Source organism: Rhinatrema bivittatum, chromosome 2, assembly GCF_901001135.1.
Source record: "Rhinatrema bivittatum chromosome 2, aRhiBiv1.1, whole genome shotgun sequence".
Taxonomy (NCBI): Eukaryota; Metazoa; Chordata; class Amphibia; order Gymnophiona; family Rhinatrematidae; genus Rhinatrema; species Rhinatrema bivittatum.
Window position 1 is genome coordinate 691,391,393 of NC_042616.1, and position 16,417 is coordinate 691,407,809.

General features: G+C 43.8%; 1 protein-coding gene across 6 annotated transcripts in view; it reads left to right on the plus strand.

Moving 5' to 3' along the window:
- WWP1 (WW domain containing E3 ubiquitin protein ligase 1) overlaps positions 1-16,417 on the plus strand; it is a 398,863-nt gene that overhangs the window by 259,589 nt on the left and 122,857 nt on the right. For all 6 annotated transcript variants that reach the window (XM_029591608.1, XM_029591609.1, XM_029591605.1 and 3 more), the window contains 2 exons: positions 13,700-13,772; positions 13,878-13,949. In XM_029591608.1, coding sequence (XP_029447468.1) covers positions 13,700-13,772; positions 13,878-13,949 — 145 coding nt within the window. The remainder of the gene's footprint in view (positions 1-13,699; positions 13,773-13,877; positions 13,950-16,417) is intronic.

The following is a 16,417-nucleotide window of genomic DNA, read 5'->3' on the forward strand; positions in this document are numbered from 1 at the left end:
TCTCATCTACTGCATCACCTGCGTCAAGGCCCCATATTTTCAGATAGGCGGCTCGCTTTTGTCTAGTGGCTTGGCTTTTGAGAGGGAGTGATTGAGGAATAAGGGTTATTCAGAAAGGGTCATTGCCACTCTTTTGCAGTCTAGGAAGACTTCCACCTCCTTGGCGTATGTGAGGGTATGAAGAGTTTTTGAGGCCTGGTGTATGGAGCAAGGAGTAGATCGTATGTGAGACTCTATAGCACATATTTTGGCCTTTCTGCAAAAGGGTTTGGTAAAGGGTTTATCCTTAAATTCCCTCAGGGTTCAGGTGGCGGCTTTGGGCTGTCTTTGAGGTAAGATTCAAAGGGCATCTTTAGCTGTACATCTGGATGAGGTGCATTTTCTCCAGGGAGCAAAGCATTTATGTCCTCCAGTTTGGAAGCCTTGTCCTTCCTGGAGCCTTAACATAGTCCTTAAGTGCATGTGTGCGGCTCCATTCAAACCTCTGAAACGAGCTACTACGAAAGTTGTCACTTTGAAGGTAGTTTTCTTGGTGACAATTTGTTTGGCTCGTTGGATCTCAGAGCTTCAGGCCTTGCCATGTAGGGAGCCTTTTTTGAGAATTTTGGATTCGGGAGTCTCCTTGAGGACGGTTCCTTCCTTTTTGCCGAAGGTGGGGTGTCTTCATTCCATTTAAATCAGTCAGTGGACACCATGTCCTTTCCAATTTTGGATCCTATGGCACCTCAGGTAAAAGAGTTGCAATGTTTGGATATAAAGCATGCATTGTTGCAGTACCTGAAGATCACGGACATCTTCTGCTGGTCAGATCCTCTTTTTTTTTTTTTTTAACATTTCCAATAAATTTACAAAGCAATAAACTTTGCACAGAAATAAAGAAAACATTTTTTCAACAAGTTATAATACATATCCATTAGTAATCATTCTTTCTAACTTAGACCACTAAGAGGCTGAAATTTGGATATGGAAGAATTAAGAATTAGGAGCTAATACAGCAAAAAAGAAATAACATTGTCTAAAAGTATCTCATGCATCCTACCCACTATTTTATATACCTAGGTTATGGGACTTAATATCAGAGAGGAGGTTTGAAGAGCTCGTTTCCGGGATTCAAGAAACAACTTTAAATGCTCAGGCAAAAAATATACATATACTTCATTATTTACTTTCAGTATACACTTGCAAGGAAACTTCAGTTGGAACGATGCTCCCATTGATAGGGCCTCTTGCCGTAAGGCAAGAAACCCTTTCCTCCTCTCCTGAGTAGGTTTTGCTAGGTCTGGAAAAACTTGTATAAAACACCCATGAAAATTTACCCTTAGATTTTGAAAGTAACTACGCATAATTAAAGAGATATCTTGCTCATATACACAGGATATTAATAGGGTGGCTCTTTCTATTATTTCTACTACAGAAGATTCAAGAAATTCTTTTAAGTTTCCCAAATTTAATTGGGGCAACTGTTGTTGTTCCCTCCTTCCCCCTGAACTTCTAAATGGAAGGAAGTACACCCTATTAAATGATGGATGACTCTCTGGTTTAATTTTCAATACCTCAGTCAGATATCTTCTAAGTGTGACTCTAGGCTGTTCACCTATTATTTTAGGGAAATTCAAGAGTCTAAGGTTTAAACGCCTCAATCAATTTTCCATATACTCCAGCTTTCTATTCAGAGATGTTTGATCCTGGATGATAATAGTCTGCATTTCCAGCCCTTTTTTTGTCTCAGATTCCAGCGTCTGTATCCGAAGTTTATGATCTTCAAACTGAGTATTACTTTCTACTGAAAAAGTATCCAATTTTATTACACCTGCTTCTATTTGTTGGGAACACTTCTGAACTTCAGACCTAAGCTGAACCATTAAGTCCCACAATGAATCTAAAGTGACTACAGACGGCTTCAATTGAATATCCATAATATTTTGAGGAGTAACTCCTATAGCTGTAGATGCTTTATTCTCTTTACTCGTCGCTGTTGTTAGATTCACAGATTCCGTAGATGTACCCTCTGTAGTTATTAATGTGCTCTTTGGCTCATTGATAACAACCACCTTGTTGTCGGAAGTCTGTGAAGATGTCAACGAGGCTATCCTCAGGTTTGGGGGGCTAAATGAAACCTCCCCAGGTGAGAAGGAGGCTCCTTCTCCTATCTCTCCAGCGGGGACTTTTGCCACCTCGATTGGGTAGGAACCTGTGTACTGTGGAATAGTACGTTGACCCGGAGGGATATCAGATACAGAGGGAAGCATTCTGATTTTCCCTTTGCGTTTGGGAGGCATATCCAGAGGTAAAAATATAAAGAGGAAATATTATATCAGCCTACCCGGGTCAAACAGTCACAGGAGCACGATAGGATCTTCTTCCTTCCAATTGAGATCTCGAAAGTTGCAGGAGGGATTCAAACCCCTTAATCCCAGTCGAAAGATGATAAAAAAAAAAACTGCCGGGACCAGTGCCACTGGGTTGATCTGCCCTAGCAGGGCTAGACCCCGGTCAGATCCAAGGGTCCTCCCTCAGAGGTGGTCGCCATATTGTCTATGTGGTCGCCGTCACCATTTGGTCCCGTTCGCCGCCCTGTCCGCCGTCTCGATCCGTGCGCATAGAGGTGAGCCGTGCACAAATACCTTGCCACACAACGTTGCGCGCACAAGCGAAGCGCATAGCCATGCGCTCACTGTGCCAGGCGCATAATTTCTACCCGTGCTCACAACAGCTCGCACATCACGCAAGGCTTTTAAAATCTACCTTAAAGATTCTATTATGTATTTAGTCTCTTGCAGGATCTTTATCCTGTTGGACTCTATGCCATCCTGGACATAAAGTGCCACAACCCCACCAAGTTGCTCCTCCCTATCATTGAAATATAATTTGTACTCTGGTATAGCACTATCTTCTTGGTTATCCTCCTTCCACCAGGTCTCTGCAATGCCAATTAAGTCTGTTGGCATTCACTGCTGTACATTCTCACTCTCCCATCTTGCTTCTTAGACTTCTGGCATTGGCATACTGACATTTCAAAGTGTGTTTTTTGTGTGTATTAACAACCTGCTTTTCAGTTGACAGGGCTAATTTGGAATCTTTTAGTTCAGGTGATTCTTTACTTATAGGCACATAAACTACTTTTGTTTTTATTGGAACCTCTCTGTTGGGTTACCCTAACTCTCATACTTCATTCTAAGATAACTCCCTCCGACCCATACGCTGCTGAGCAACTGTTGGCTTACCCCTTTGATCTAGTTTAAAAGCTGTTCCCTGTACGTACCCATATTGGTTCAGGTTCCTGGGTTTTGCATCCCTGCTAGCAGATGGAGACAGAAAAAGTTGTACTGACACTGTACCTGCAGTACCTCAGTATTTCTCTGTCTCCAGCAGATGGTAGATGATGTAAAACCTGCAGTCTGGAGTAGAGTTAGGAGAAAAAGAAAAGAAGAAGAGAGTCCTCCCAGGAGGTTGTTAGGTCCTGGTGGAACCAGTCTTCCCTGGGTGAGGCAGGTGAGCAGGGGCTGGTGACTGGTTCAGTATGGGAGTTAGGATGCAGGGACGGTAGAGCTCATATGTTGCACGTGCGGCTCAGACGTGATCGGTGCACAGCCTCTGAGTCTCCGTGGAGGTGTCAGTTCTGGTGGGGCTGCCTCAGTGGCAATGCTGCAAAGTTAGGAAAGCACCAAGGCGACCGTGGGCAGGTATTTTGGCAGAAGCAAAAATTAGCTTTGGGGGGAGATAGTGGATCAATTTCTACCCTTTCCCCTGCCATCAGGAGACCCGCAGGAGAGCGACTTTGGGCTTCTGCGACTTTGGGCTTCTCTTGCAAGGAAGGCAGCAAGGGGGAATCATCCACATCCCCACAGTGGGGCACAAAGTTGCCAACATCCTGTAATAAAAAAAAAAAACCCTGAAAGAATCCGGAGTGGGGGGGGGGGGTCTAGATTTGGCTTTATGTCCTTGTAGTCCTATGGATGAGGGGGCTGAGAAGCGGGCTGTGAGGTAATGCGAGATGGATCCGCTATGAGCTGTTCACTTGATGTTCCTAAGGCATAAGAGACAAAGAGCACAGCAGATTTCTCTAGGTCTCAGTCCCAGTGAAGAATCCCATGTGAGCCAAAGGACAGTGTGTGGGGGGCATTTGGCATGTTCTCAGATGTCAGATTATACAGGGTTACACCCAGGGATTCACAGATGCCTGATGCAACAGGTCCGGCCGGGGGCACAGAGAGGTCCTGCTGGCTGAAGGGGGATGGATTTCCCCTTGTTCTTCAGGAGTGGAGCATCAAGGTTTCACAGGAGGACTCTGTCCTGCTGAGGACTGATACTGTATTAGAGCGGATACTGTCTGGGATGGCCGGCGTGTTCCAGAAACAGCTTTTATTTTTCATGAGTTAGTTAAGTAGTGGGGTCACTTGAAGACAATGGCAGCATCTCACATCCCCGGGGTAGGCAAGGTTCTCATAGGACAATCAGGATGGTAGTCCTCACAAGTGGGTGGCATCATCAGATGGAGCCCAGCATGGAAAACTTCTGACAAAGTTTCGTGCTCTTTTTTTTTTTGTGGGAAACGTTCCACAAAGTGTTTTTTTTGCTTCTTTTCTTCCTGTGCTGGATCTCTCTCTGGTTCCCAGGTTGTTTTCTCGTTGGTCAGTGAGGTTTTTCCTCTCCTTCGGTGTCTGCCAGCCTTCAAGTCTTTGCGGGCTCTCTGCGCTTCATGGCTACGTCAGGCTTCCGTTGATGCCTCGGACTGTGTCCTTAATGGATCCGCATGAAGTGTGCATCCTATGCCTGGAGGCATCGCACATGTTCTCAATGCCTTAGAGGCTTATCACATTCATGTACACACTAAATCCATCTCTACACATTCAATATCATCTAGTTTTATGAAAGCCCCCGATACAAAAACCTCCCCTTCTGTGGGACTTGAATGTAATCCTTTTTCAACTCATGGGGCCATGTTTTGGGGCACTGAGAAGAGATTCTTTTTAGTTTTTGACATGGAAAGTAGCATTCCTCACTGCAGTTACCTCAGCAACAACAGTCAACAAGCTCCAGGGTCATGCCCACTGTATGCCATACATATGATTTTTCTGTGATCAGGTAGTCCTTCCCACTCACCCAAATTTTATATCAAAGATTGTCTTAGTTTTTCATATCACTCAATCCATCGTATTGTCTACCTTATTTCCGAGACTGCTTGTCCATGAAGGAGAAAGAGCCCTTCATGCCTTAGAATGTAAAAGTCTTCATCTAGTATAAGCAATTAACTCAACCACAGTTCCAGATTTCACATCTATTTGTTGCATACAACATGATGAGACTTGGCATCTAATGTACATTGGCCACCTGGATAGTGGAATGGAGCTCACAAACTCAGTCGCAACTCATAAGCTCAGAGCTCTGCCTTCAATTGCTCTTTTTAGGGTAGTATCCTTAGAGTACATTTGCAAAGCTTCAACTTGGTGATTAGTGCACACCTTTACATCCCATTGCTGTCTGAACAACCTCCCAAAGACTGACTGTACTTGCGCACAATCATTTATTTGTGTTACTGGTTCTCTCAGTAGTCTACTCTCTGCAGTGGATTCTGGGTTGCTTATTCAGTACACCCTCTGCTGCAACCATCAGCTTGGGACTCCTCACAGATCATGGCTAATTCAGCCTGTTTATTGATGGGGAAAAAGCAAGTTTGCCTACCATAAATGGAGTTTTTCTTAGGATGAGCTAGCCATGAGCTATCTGCCCTCCTTTCTGGAGAATCTACTACCTAGTTATAATTAGCTATGATATATACTGATGAGGCTCTTGAGGCAATGCCTGTGTGGGGATTCCCGCACATGCTAAGTAGAGCTCAGAATTCTACTGGGTAGGAGAGACGAGTCTGTTCAGTGCCACTGGATGACAACAATCACAGATCATGGCTAATTCATCCTGCTATCTATGGAAAACACTGTTTATGGTAAAAAAAAACAACAACTTGCTTTTATCTCTTCTTTATCCCAGGACAAGCAGGATGCTAGTCCTCACATATGGGTGACGTCACTGACAGAGCCCTATTGCGGGAAAACTTCTGTCAAAGTTTCTAGAAAATTTTGACTGGCACTGTGAGGCCACTGAGCATGCACAGCATGCCATGATATTCTCTGCCACAGGGGTCTCACTCTAGTCTTTGTTTTTCCGCGCTGCTGTAAGCATCGTGGAGACAGGAGCTCTGTGAGTTTCTTTACTCACTTTTGACTGAAAAAGTCAATTTTTTCAAAGAAATTTCTCCCATACGGGATCTCACTCTCCTTTTTCTCACCGGATGGTGAGAAATTGTTACCATTTTTCACATTGTGAGAACGATATTTTTCTCTCACAAAACTTTCTATTGTCATCGACGGCTGTCTATATTGACATGGCTTCGTGTTTTAAAAAATGCCCGATTTGTAATCGGACCATGTCAGTCACAGACCCACACCTAGAGTGTGTCGTCTGTTTGGGCAAAAAACATGACATTTTGTCCTGCCAACAATATCATGAAATGACTCTGAAGGGAAGGAAACTTAGGCAAGAAAAAATGGAACATCTTTTTCACCTACAACTCCTTCCTTCACCTTCGACGTCCACAAAATCATCCCCAGCAGGAGTTACAAAAAAATCATCCCCTGCTGAAAAAACGTCGACTGGAAGGATTTGGAGATAAAGCATCGCCAACACCGTCGACAGCATCCATAAGGTCAGTAACCGAAATAAGGCCTAAGCATAAGCATCGACATAGTCATGCCTTGACATCACCGTTAGCTCCCTCCCCGGGGGAACCGAGCGCGAAGCGGCAAAAACACACAGATACACCGCTACCATCCGGGCCTACTTCGATACATCCGGTACAGGCATCGCAGGAGATATCGTCTCCTCCTCCTCCACTGGCACCAGCCGTTCCAGCCATCCCACAGGACTTGTTCATGCTCATCAAAGAAGCAATAATGCAAGCCCTAAAAGACCAGCTTCCGGCGACCACGCCGATGCCGGCGATGATGTTGGTGACGTCACCGATGCCGGTAACCTTACCGATGACGATGGCATTCTCAATACCGGTGACATCACCGCTGCCGGGATCATTCCCAATGCCGGGGAAAACCCCGATGCCAGTGACATCGATTCCACTGATGCCCTCGACGTCTATTCCAACGTCGATGCCTTCTGTCTTATCGGACAATATGCCGATGTCGATGACTTCATCGGTTCCGGCACCGATGCCCATCTTCACCCTCGCACTGACAGAAGGGAAAAAGGGAAAAGCATCGGTGACTGCAAGACATCCATCGAAGACACCAATACCTTCGATGCCAAAGCCTTCACCAACGGTGCCACTCCTTCCTGGGGCTCCAAGATCTTCAGAGTCAGCACTGCATAGCATCATTATGAAAAGATATCAGGATTTATTAGGTTCTTTCCCATCTAATCCAAGAGAGAATAATCCAGAAGACTCTTCTCCTGATGATCCTTAACCAGGACCTTCTGGCCTTCCTCCACCACCTAGGACTTCAGCACTTCCACATCAAACTCAAGATTATGATACTTGGAGTGATACTGCCTCAGAGACGACATCAGAAGATTTTATGTCTGACCCATCACCACCACATCCCAGGAAACAATCTCCTCCAGAGGATTTCACCTTTACCACTTTTGTACAGGAAATGGCGGATTCCATTCCCTTTAAATTAGAAACAGAGCAGGACACCAGGCAACAAACCTTGGAGGTACTCCAGTTCGTCGACCCTCCAAAACAGGTAGTGGCCATTCCTATACATGATGTTCTCTTACAATTGCAACATCGTCTTTGGGAACATCTCTGCTCTTTCCCAGCAGTAAATAAGAGAATGGACAGTATCTACCTAGTACAATCCACTCCTTCCACAACTTCCCCACCACTCAGTGGTTGTAGAATCAGCACAAAAAAGGTCAAAAAGAACACGAATGCATTCATCAAACCCCCCAGGAAAAGACCATAGATTTCTGGATTCCCTGGGTCACAAAGTGTTTCAAGGGGCCATGTTAAACTCTCGGATTTCTTCCTATCACCTTTACATGACCAAGTATCAAAGAAATTTATGGAAACAAATTCAAGAATTAGTCCCATCTCTCCCTACTCAATATCAGGAGGCTGCCCAGGCCATCATCCACAAGGGTTTGGAGGCCGGAAAACATGAAGTCAGGGCGGCCTATGACGGCTTCGAAACTGCTTCAATGGTGGCTGCATCAGGCATCAGTGCCAGGAGATGGGCATGGCTCAAGGCCTCAGACCTTAGGCCGGAAGTTCAAGATAAGTTAGTGGATCTTCCCTGCCTGGGAGACTACCTTTTCGGATCCATGGTCCAGGATGCTGTGTCTCAGTTAAAAGAACACATGGAAACAGTAAGACAGCTGTCTTCCCTCCCACAGGATCCCCCTACACACACTGGGCGTAGGCCTCAACGAAAGGACACCAGAAGACCTTTTTACCGACAGCGAGGTATTACACTCCAGCATCTTGACCCAGGCCTTCTAGAATACAACAAAGGCCGCAACCACAACAGCAGAGAGCAGCTAGGCCTCAACCTGCCCCACAGACAGGACCTGCTGCTGGTTTTTGAAATTTCATCCAGAGAACTCAGCCTTTTCTCAAATCCTCAGCCAGAACTTCCAGTGGGAGGCAGGATATCCACATTTTACAACAATTGGATACCAATAACATCAGACCAATGGGTCCTATCAATAATATATCGAGGATATCAACTCAGTTTCCTCTCAATTCCCACAGATTTTCCACCAAGTCAGTGTCATCTCAGCGAAAATCACATGCTTCAGTTACAAGTAGAATTATCCACCCTTCTGAAAGCCAGGGCGGTAGAGCCGGTGCCCCAGTCTCAGAGAGGCAGAGGATTCTATTCCCGTTATTTCCTCATTCCAAAGAAAACCGGAGGCCTTCGTCCCATCCTAGACCTCAGAAATCTCAACAAATTTCTGAAGAAAGAAAAATTCAGGATGGTTTCTCTAGGCACCATGCTTCCACTTCTTCAAACAGGAGATTGGCTTTGTTCTCTGGAGCTACAAGACGCTTACGCCCACATTCCAATATTTCCCCCTCATCGCAAGTATCTACGCTTCATGGTGGGGCAACGGCATTTCCAATACAAGGTTCTGCCATTCGGACTTGCCACTGCTCCCAGAGTTTTCACCAAATGTCAGGCAGTAATAGCAGCTCACTTGCACAAGCAAGGTGTCCATGTGTTTCCATATCTAGACAACTGGCTCATCAGAAGTCAATCTCAACAAGGAGCTCTAGCTTCTCTCAATCGCACAATTACTGTACTTCACTCTATGGGCTTTCTCATCAACTGTCAAAAGTCCCATCTTACTCCGTCTCGTCTGCTTCACTTCATAGGAGCAGAACTAAACACCATCCTTACAAAGGCCTTTCTACCAGATGATCAAGCAAAAACTCTGTCCCTGCTGGCAAACTCAATTCACTCAAAGAAACAAGCTACAGCTCACCAGTTTCTAACTTTACTAGGCCACATGGCCTCCACAGTTTGTCACTCCTATGGCAAGGCTTGCCATGAGAGTAACATAATGGACATTAAGGTCTCAATGGATCCAAGCCATTCAACCACTATACTCCCAAATTCAAGTAACCCACCAACTACGTTCCTCTCTACTTTGGTGGGTAAACAAGGACAATTTGCGCAAGGGCCTACCCTTTCAACAGCCAGTCCCACAGATAACGTTAACTACAGATGCATCCACCTTGGGTTGGGGAGCACACATAGACACTCTCCAAACCCAGGATACTTGGACAAAACTCGAAGCAACATTTCAAATCAATTTCCTGGAGCTTCAAGCTATACGTTATGCGCTACATGCGTTCAAGGACTGCCTTTCACACAAGACTGTTCTCATCCAAATGGACAACACAGTAGCCATGTGGTACATCAACAAACAAGGAGGTACAGGCTCGTATCTCCTTTGTCAAGAAGCTGCACAGATTTGGGGCTGGGCCCTGAACCACTCAATGTTTCTCCGGGCCACTTATCTGGCAGGCATTCACAATGTAGTGGCGGATCGCCTCAGTCGTCAATTCCAACCACACAAGTGGTCCCTGGATCCCTCAGTAGTGACCAGGATATTTCAACTTTGGGGGCAACCAACAATAGACCTCTTTGCGTCACATCTGAATCACAAAGTGGACAAATTCTATTCTCTACACAAACAGAAAAACCAGCCAGCCAAGGACGCCTTTGCTCGCCCTTGGAACTCAGGCCTTCTATACGCGTATCCTCCACTACCACTCATAACCAAAACTCTTGTGAAGCTACAACAGGACAAGGGGTCCATGATACTCATAGCCCCCTATTGGCCTCGACAAGTATGGTTTCCCACACTTCTAGACCTCTGTCAGGGATCCCATTCACCTGGGAGTAGCTCCCACTCTCATAACTCAGGATCAGGGTCGGTTGCGCCATCCCAATCTTCAATCCCTAGCCCTAACAGCATGGATGTTGAAAGCTTGATTTTACAATCACTCAATCTTTCAACCAATGTATCTCAAGTGCTTATAGCTTCAAGTAAACTTTCAACACGAAATAATTATTCTTCCAAGTGGGAGGTTTACTTTATGGTGCAGGCAAAAGGGTATAGATCCTTTCTCCTGCCCTACACCTTCTTTACTAGACTACTTATACCATCTTTCAGACTCTGGTTTTCAGACGTCATCTGTAAGAGTACACTTAAGTGCAATCTCTGCTTACCATAACAAGATGGGGGATGCGCCAATATCCACACAACCTCTTGTCAGCAGGTTTATGAGAGGTTTAACTCAAATTAGATCACCAATTCGACCTCCAGTCACAGAATGGGACCTGAATCTGGTCTTAACAAGACTCATGCGTTCTCCTTTCGAACCCATAGATTCCTGTGATCTTAAATTTCTCACATGGAAGACTATCTTCCTCATAGCCATTACATCAGCTAGAAGGGTTAGTGAGCTACAAGCACTTGTCACGTACTCACCCTATACAAAATTCCTACATGACAGAGTGGTTCTCCGTACACATCCAAAATTTCTCCCCAAGGTAGTTATGGAATTCCACTTGAATCAATCCATAGTTTTACCCACATTCTTCCCAAGGTCTCATTCTATGCAAGGAGAACGGGCCTTACATAACTTGGACTGTAAGCGTGCACTATCTTTCTACTTAAACCGCAAGGCAGTCCACAGGAAATCCACTCAACTCTTTGTATCTTATGATCCAAACAAGCCGGGTAAAGCAGTGGGTAAACATACTCTATCTAACTGGTTAGCAGATTGCATACAGTTTTGCTGTGAAAAAGCAGGCCTTCCTCTTCAAGGTCGAGTAAAGGCACATTCAGTAAGAGCAATGTCAACCTCAGTAGCACACTATCGCTCAGTGCCAGTTCTTGATATATGTAAAGCAGCAACATGGAGTTCTCTTCACACCTTTAGAGCTCACTACTGTTTGGACAAACAAGGACGACAAGATTCTTAGAGAATCTTGTCGTCCTTGTTTAGAGAGAGGAATATCGAGTAAGAAAAGGGAAGTGATTATCCCCTTATACAAGTCCATGGTGAGGCCTCACCTGGAGTACTGTGTTCAGTTCTGGAGACCGTATCTACAAAGAGACAGAGACAAGATGGAAGCGGTACAGAGAAGAGCGACCAAAAAGGTGGAGGGTCTTCATCGGATGTCATATGAAGAGAGATTGAAGAATCTAAATATGTACAACCTGGAGGAAAGGAGGAACAGGGGTGATATGATTCAGACCTTCAGATACTTGAAAAACTTTAATGATCCAAAGACAACGACAGACCTTTTCCGTCAGAAAAAAATCAGCAGAACCAGAGGTCACGAGCTGAGGCTTCAGGGAGGAAGACTAAGAACCAATGTCAGGAAGTATTTCTTCACGGAGAGAGTGGTGGATGCCTGGAATGCCCTTCCGGAGGAAGTGGTGAAGTCCAAAACTGTGAAGGACTTCAAAGGGGCGTGGGATAAACACTGTGGATCCATCAGGTCTAGAGGAAGTGTATAAAGAGGAGGCAGCAAAACACTGCACGGAGCGGCAGTAGCCACAGAGGCATTCACGGAGCGGGATGCCAGTGGCCAGTGGTTGGTGTTCCACCTCCACGGAGCGGAAGGATGGAGGCCTGCCATCTCCATATTTAAAAAAAAAAACCAACAAAAAAAACAGGGGTGGGCAAGAGTATGTAAAATTATCGAAGAGTTCATAAGCTATAGGTATTACCAATTATTAGGCTTATTCAATATTTGTTGATAGATAATGTGGCTTTCAATGCATACTTCACTTTCAATACATATCCAACATAGCTCTCTGCTTCAACAGCAGGGGAGAAGAAAAACTAATAGTTCACGCATATCCAGCATAGCTCTCTGCTTCAACGGCAAGGGAGAAGAAAAACTGATACTTCACGCATATCCAGCATAGCTCTCTGCTACAATGGCAGGGGAGAAGAAAAACAACCAATAAGGGCTGAATAACATAGTCTGGGTAAATAAATAAGTATGTGTGTAGCTTGCTTATTGCGGCGGTTACTACCCCTAACTAATCAAGCTCGATATTTCACTTGGATGCAGCTCCATCACTGCTCTCTGCATTAATGGTGGGGGTGGAAGGGAAATAGAACCAAAGAGCTAAGAGAAACAGATAAGTATGAGAAAAAAAGAAGTGTGAGGCTTGCTGGGCAGACTGGATGGGCCAATTGGTCTTCTTCTGCCGTCATTTCTATGTTTCTATGTTTCTATAAAGCAAAATTGCTTACCTTGTAATAGGTGTTATCCCAGGACAGCAGGATGTAGTCCTCACGAAACCCACCCGCCACCCCGCGGAGTTGGGTCTCATACCTTTTATTATTTTATTTTTTGCTAAAGCTTATTGCTACAATACGAGACTAGAGTGAGACCCCCGTGGCAGAGAATATCATGGCATGCTGGGCATGCTCATTGGCCTCACAGTGCCAGTCAAAAGTTTCTAGAAACTTTGACAGAAGTTTTCCCGCAATAGGGCTCCGTCAGTGATGTCACCCATATGTGAGGACTACATCCTGCTGTCCTGGGATAACACCTATTACAAGGTAAGCAATTTTGCTTTCTCTCTGATGACTGTACTTGAGAGGCTTCAGTTGCCCTGGTTAACTGCACTAGCTGTTTCTATTGTTTCAACAGAAGCAGTTGCCAACCCAGTCCTAGAAGAACCTCTTGCCATTCAGGATATCTGCAAAGAATATGCATAAGATTTGTGTAGTATATGAATATTTCATAAATCCAGATCTTTTGAATGGATGTTGAGATATTGTCCTGTTTCCGTTTATAGCTTTCATATGTTAACTTGTGTGTCATTCCCCTAGTACTATTGTATGGAATACACTGTACTTGCAAGGACTGTATGACTGTTATTTTTTTTGACGATATTTTTCTTTAGACTTGCATTGATGAGACACGTTAACCAGTTATGTACTGCTCTGGACTTTGCTTGGCATCTACCTGCCAGCCTGTCTGCTTTTCATTCTGTCAGATCCTTTACATTTGCTGTAATGTGTTATGTATATTTGTTTTAAATTTAATTTGGTTGTGCGATAAAAAGTTTTAGGTTTTTGATCCAGATCTGATGCCAACTGTTGACCTCTACCACTATTTTTTCTGCATGTATTTCTTTGCAGAACGAAAGGCCCACAAATTGCTTATGAACGCAGCTTTAGGTGGAAACTTGCTCATTTCCGTTATTTGTGCCAGGTAAGGCATTCCATAAGTTTATTTTTTGTTTTGTTTTGTTTTTGTCAGTTGATTTGTTTGTGGCACAAACCTGTATTAATGGATCTCTTTATGTATCTTTTACAGTCAAATGCATTGCCCAGCCATGTAAAAATCACGGTATCCAGGCAGACACTATTTGAAGACTCCTTCCAACAAGTAAAAAAGTGTTAACATTTATATTAGTAAAGAGTTATTAAATAAAAATTGTTGAATGAATTTAATGTATGCTGATATTTAGTATTTTAGTGCCAAATATGTTTTGGCAATATTGTGGAATAATGCCAGAGTTACTGTGTATGATTTATTTGTTGATGGTGTAATAGGATATGATCACTATAGCAGTTGTAACTGCTAAACTACTACTGCCCTTTATTGCAATTGTGTAATAAAGTGCAAAAAAGCTTTGTGCCTGGAAAATCTAGCTCCATATGCACATTAAGAGGGCAATTTTCAAACAACTTCTGCAATTGTAAAGTATGTAGGCACTATTAGCATGTATACATTCCATTAATTTTCGAAGAGAAATCAGCTGAATAGTTCCTCTTTGAAAATTAGCATTGTTAATCACTAAAAGCATTTACTATTTTGTGCAGTTGGGATAAAATAGCATTTTCACTTTTTCAAATGTCCTATATATGCACTATTTTCTCTACCCTTCCCTACACACATCCCCAAGAATACCTTGCAGTCTCGCTTAAATTACATGTACTGTGGAAGTCCTTGCATACAGAGGCCAGTTTTCAGTTAAGCCATTTTACCCAGGTAGATGGCTTTGACATTTGAGTCCTAATTGTGTTATGCTGCAAATGACTACAGTTTTACATTTCTAGTGGTAATATGCAGATGTCCACAAACTCCTCCACTGCTTTCCATAGATCTACTCACAGATTTCAGTGGAATTTTTTTAGCTACGACTATCTTTAGCTAACTCTTCTTACGAGTGATAAAGCCATCTTAAATATATATAGCTAGCTCAAGTCCCCTAGATTAGTGGTTCTCAACTTTTTTTAAAATTTTGTGGCACACTTTCAAGTTTGTTCAATTTTCATGGCACACCAAACCAAATTTTGAACAATTCTCACTTTTTTCTATCGATAAGCAGGCTGAATTAGCCATGCTTCAAGGTGATGTCATCAGATGGCACTAGGTGGAGCTGTCTCTCAAAGCTTTAGAGCTTTTTGCCTGCAGAGCATGCGTGGTATTTTCCGTACGATTGGCTTCTAGGAGTCTCCTCAGTTCTTTTTCGTCTGTGCAGAGCACAGATGATGAAATCTCACTCATGATTCTTTTCCTTACAAAGTAAAAAAAAACCCAAACAAACAAACAAACAAACCTTGCTAATACGAACACCAAACAGCACTTTTCAGTGCTCATCATGGCTCAGAAGAAGCTTTCAGGATTTGAATATTGTGGTTGTGGCCATATTATGTCCATAATAGAAGGCCACAGTTATTGTTGCGTTTTCCTGGGCCATGATCAGGCAAACTGCTGCGACTTTGATCGTATGTCGCACAGGGCACAATAGCAGAGAGTTGAAAAAATTACAAGATTCAGGATGGAGGATGCCCCTGTTTCAGAACACTCTTCTACCTCTTCAGCTTATTCAGGGGAACGAGAAGATCGAGGAAGATTTAAATCTTCCCAGGTTCAGTTGAGAAAATCCTATTCTCTGGAGCACCGACCAGCCTCCACCAGAGAAGCTAGAATGAAGCCGAGAAAATCAGGGGCGACATAAGAGTCGACAACTCATAAGGCAAAATCCTCTGTGGTGGAGATGACTTCCTCTAGGCCGCAAGAGCCGTTACAACTGCCAAGGATGACCTAACGTCAAAATTGGCACGTCCGATGCAGAAGCTGAAACTTCATACATTGCAGACACACCAAGTGTCAAAGATGATGCACCATGTGCAGAAGGTTGTGTAAGTTCAATAGGCCTAAAACTTTTCTTCCTTATGCCACATTCCTCTCGGAAAAGAAAGGCCAAGGAAGCCTCTGATGTTGTAACGGCTAAACCTACATTGGGACCTATGGACTCACACATTCTTCGTAGGATAAGATTGGAGGCAGAGAGCTCCTGAACGATAGGAGGGGAGAAGAAGAGCCATCTACCGTTCCTGAGCTTTTATCATCAACTCTCTCCTCCGAAGGGAGAACACCACCACCAAACCCAGCCGACAGGCTCCAGGTGGAGTGGGGGCAACTGGATTAACTGGAAGGGAAGGCCAGATTGAACCTCCTTTGAGGCAAGTATCCCACCTGGAAGAACAGAAAGAACAGTTTACCAACGTGGAGGTGGTAGGAAACTCAGACGGAGTGATTAAGGTAGTCCCTGAGGGAGAACCAACTGCGCTTTCCCTGATACAATTTCAAGATCTGGTAAGACCCCAGAACTTTACCATGGAATTAATATGGGAAGCTATTAACTCATTAAATAAAAACATTGGTACACAAATATCAATATTATTGGGAAATATGAAAGAGATAGAAAGCAGGGTATTGAAGTCTGAGAAAAATAATTTACAGCTTAATAGTGATGTTAATTCCATTAAGAATGATATAAGGAAAGTTAATGATATACAATGTGCGATAATAAAAGAAAATCAAGATATACGTTATAAAGTTGA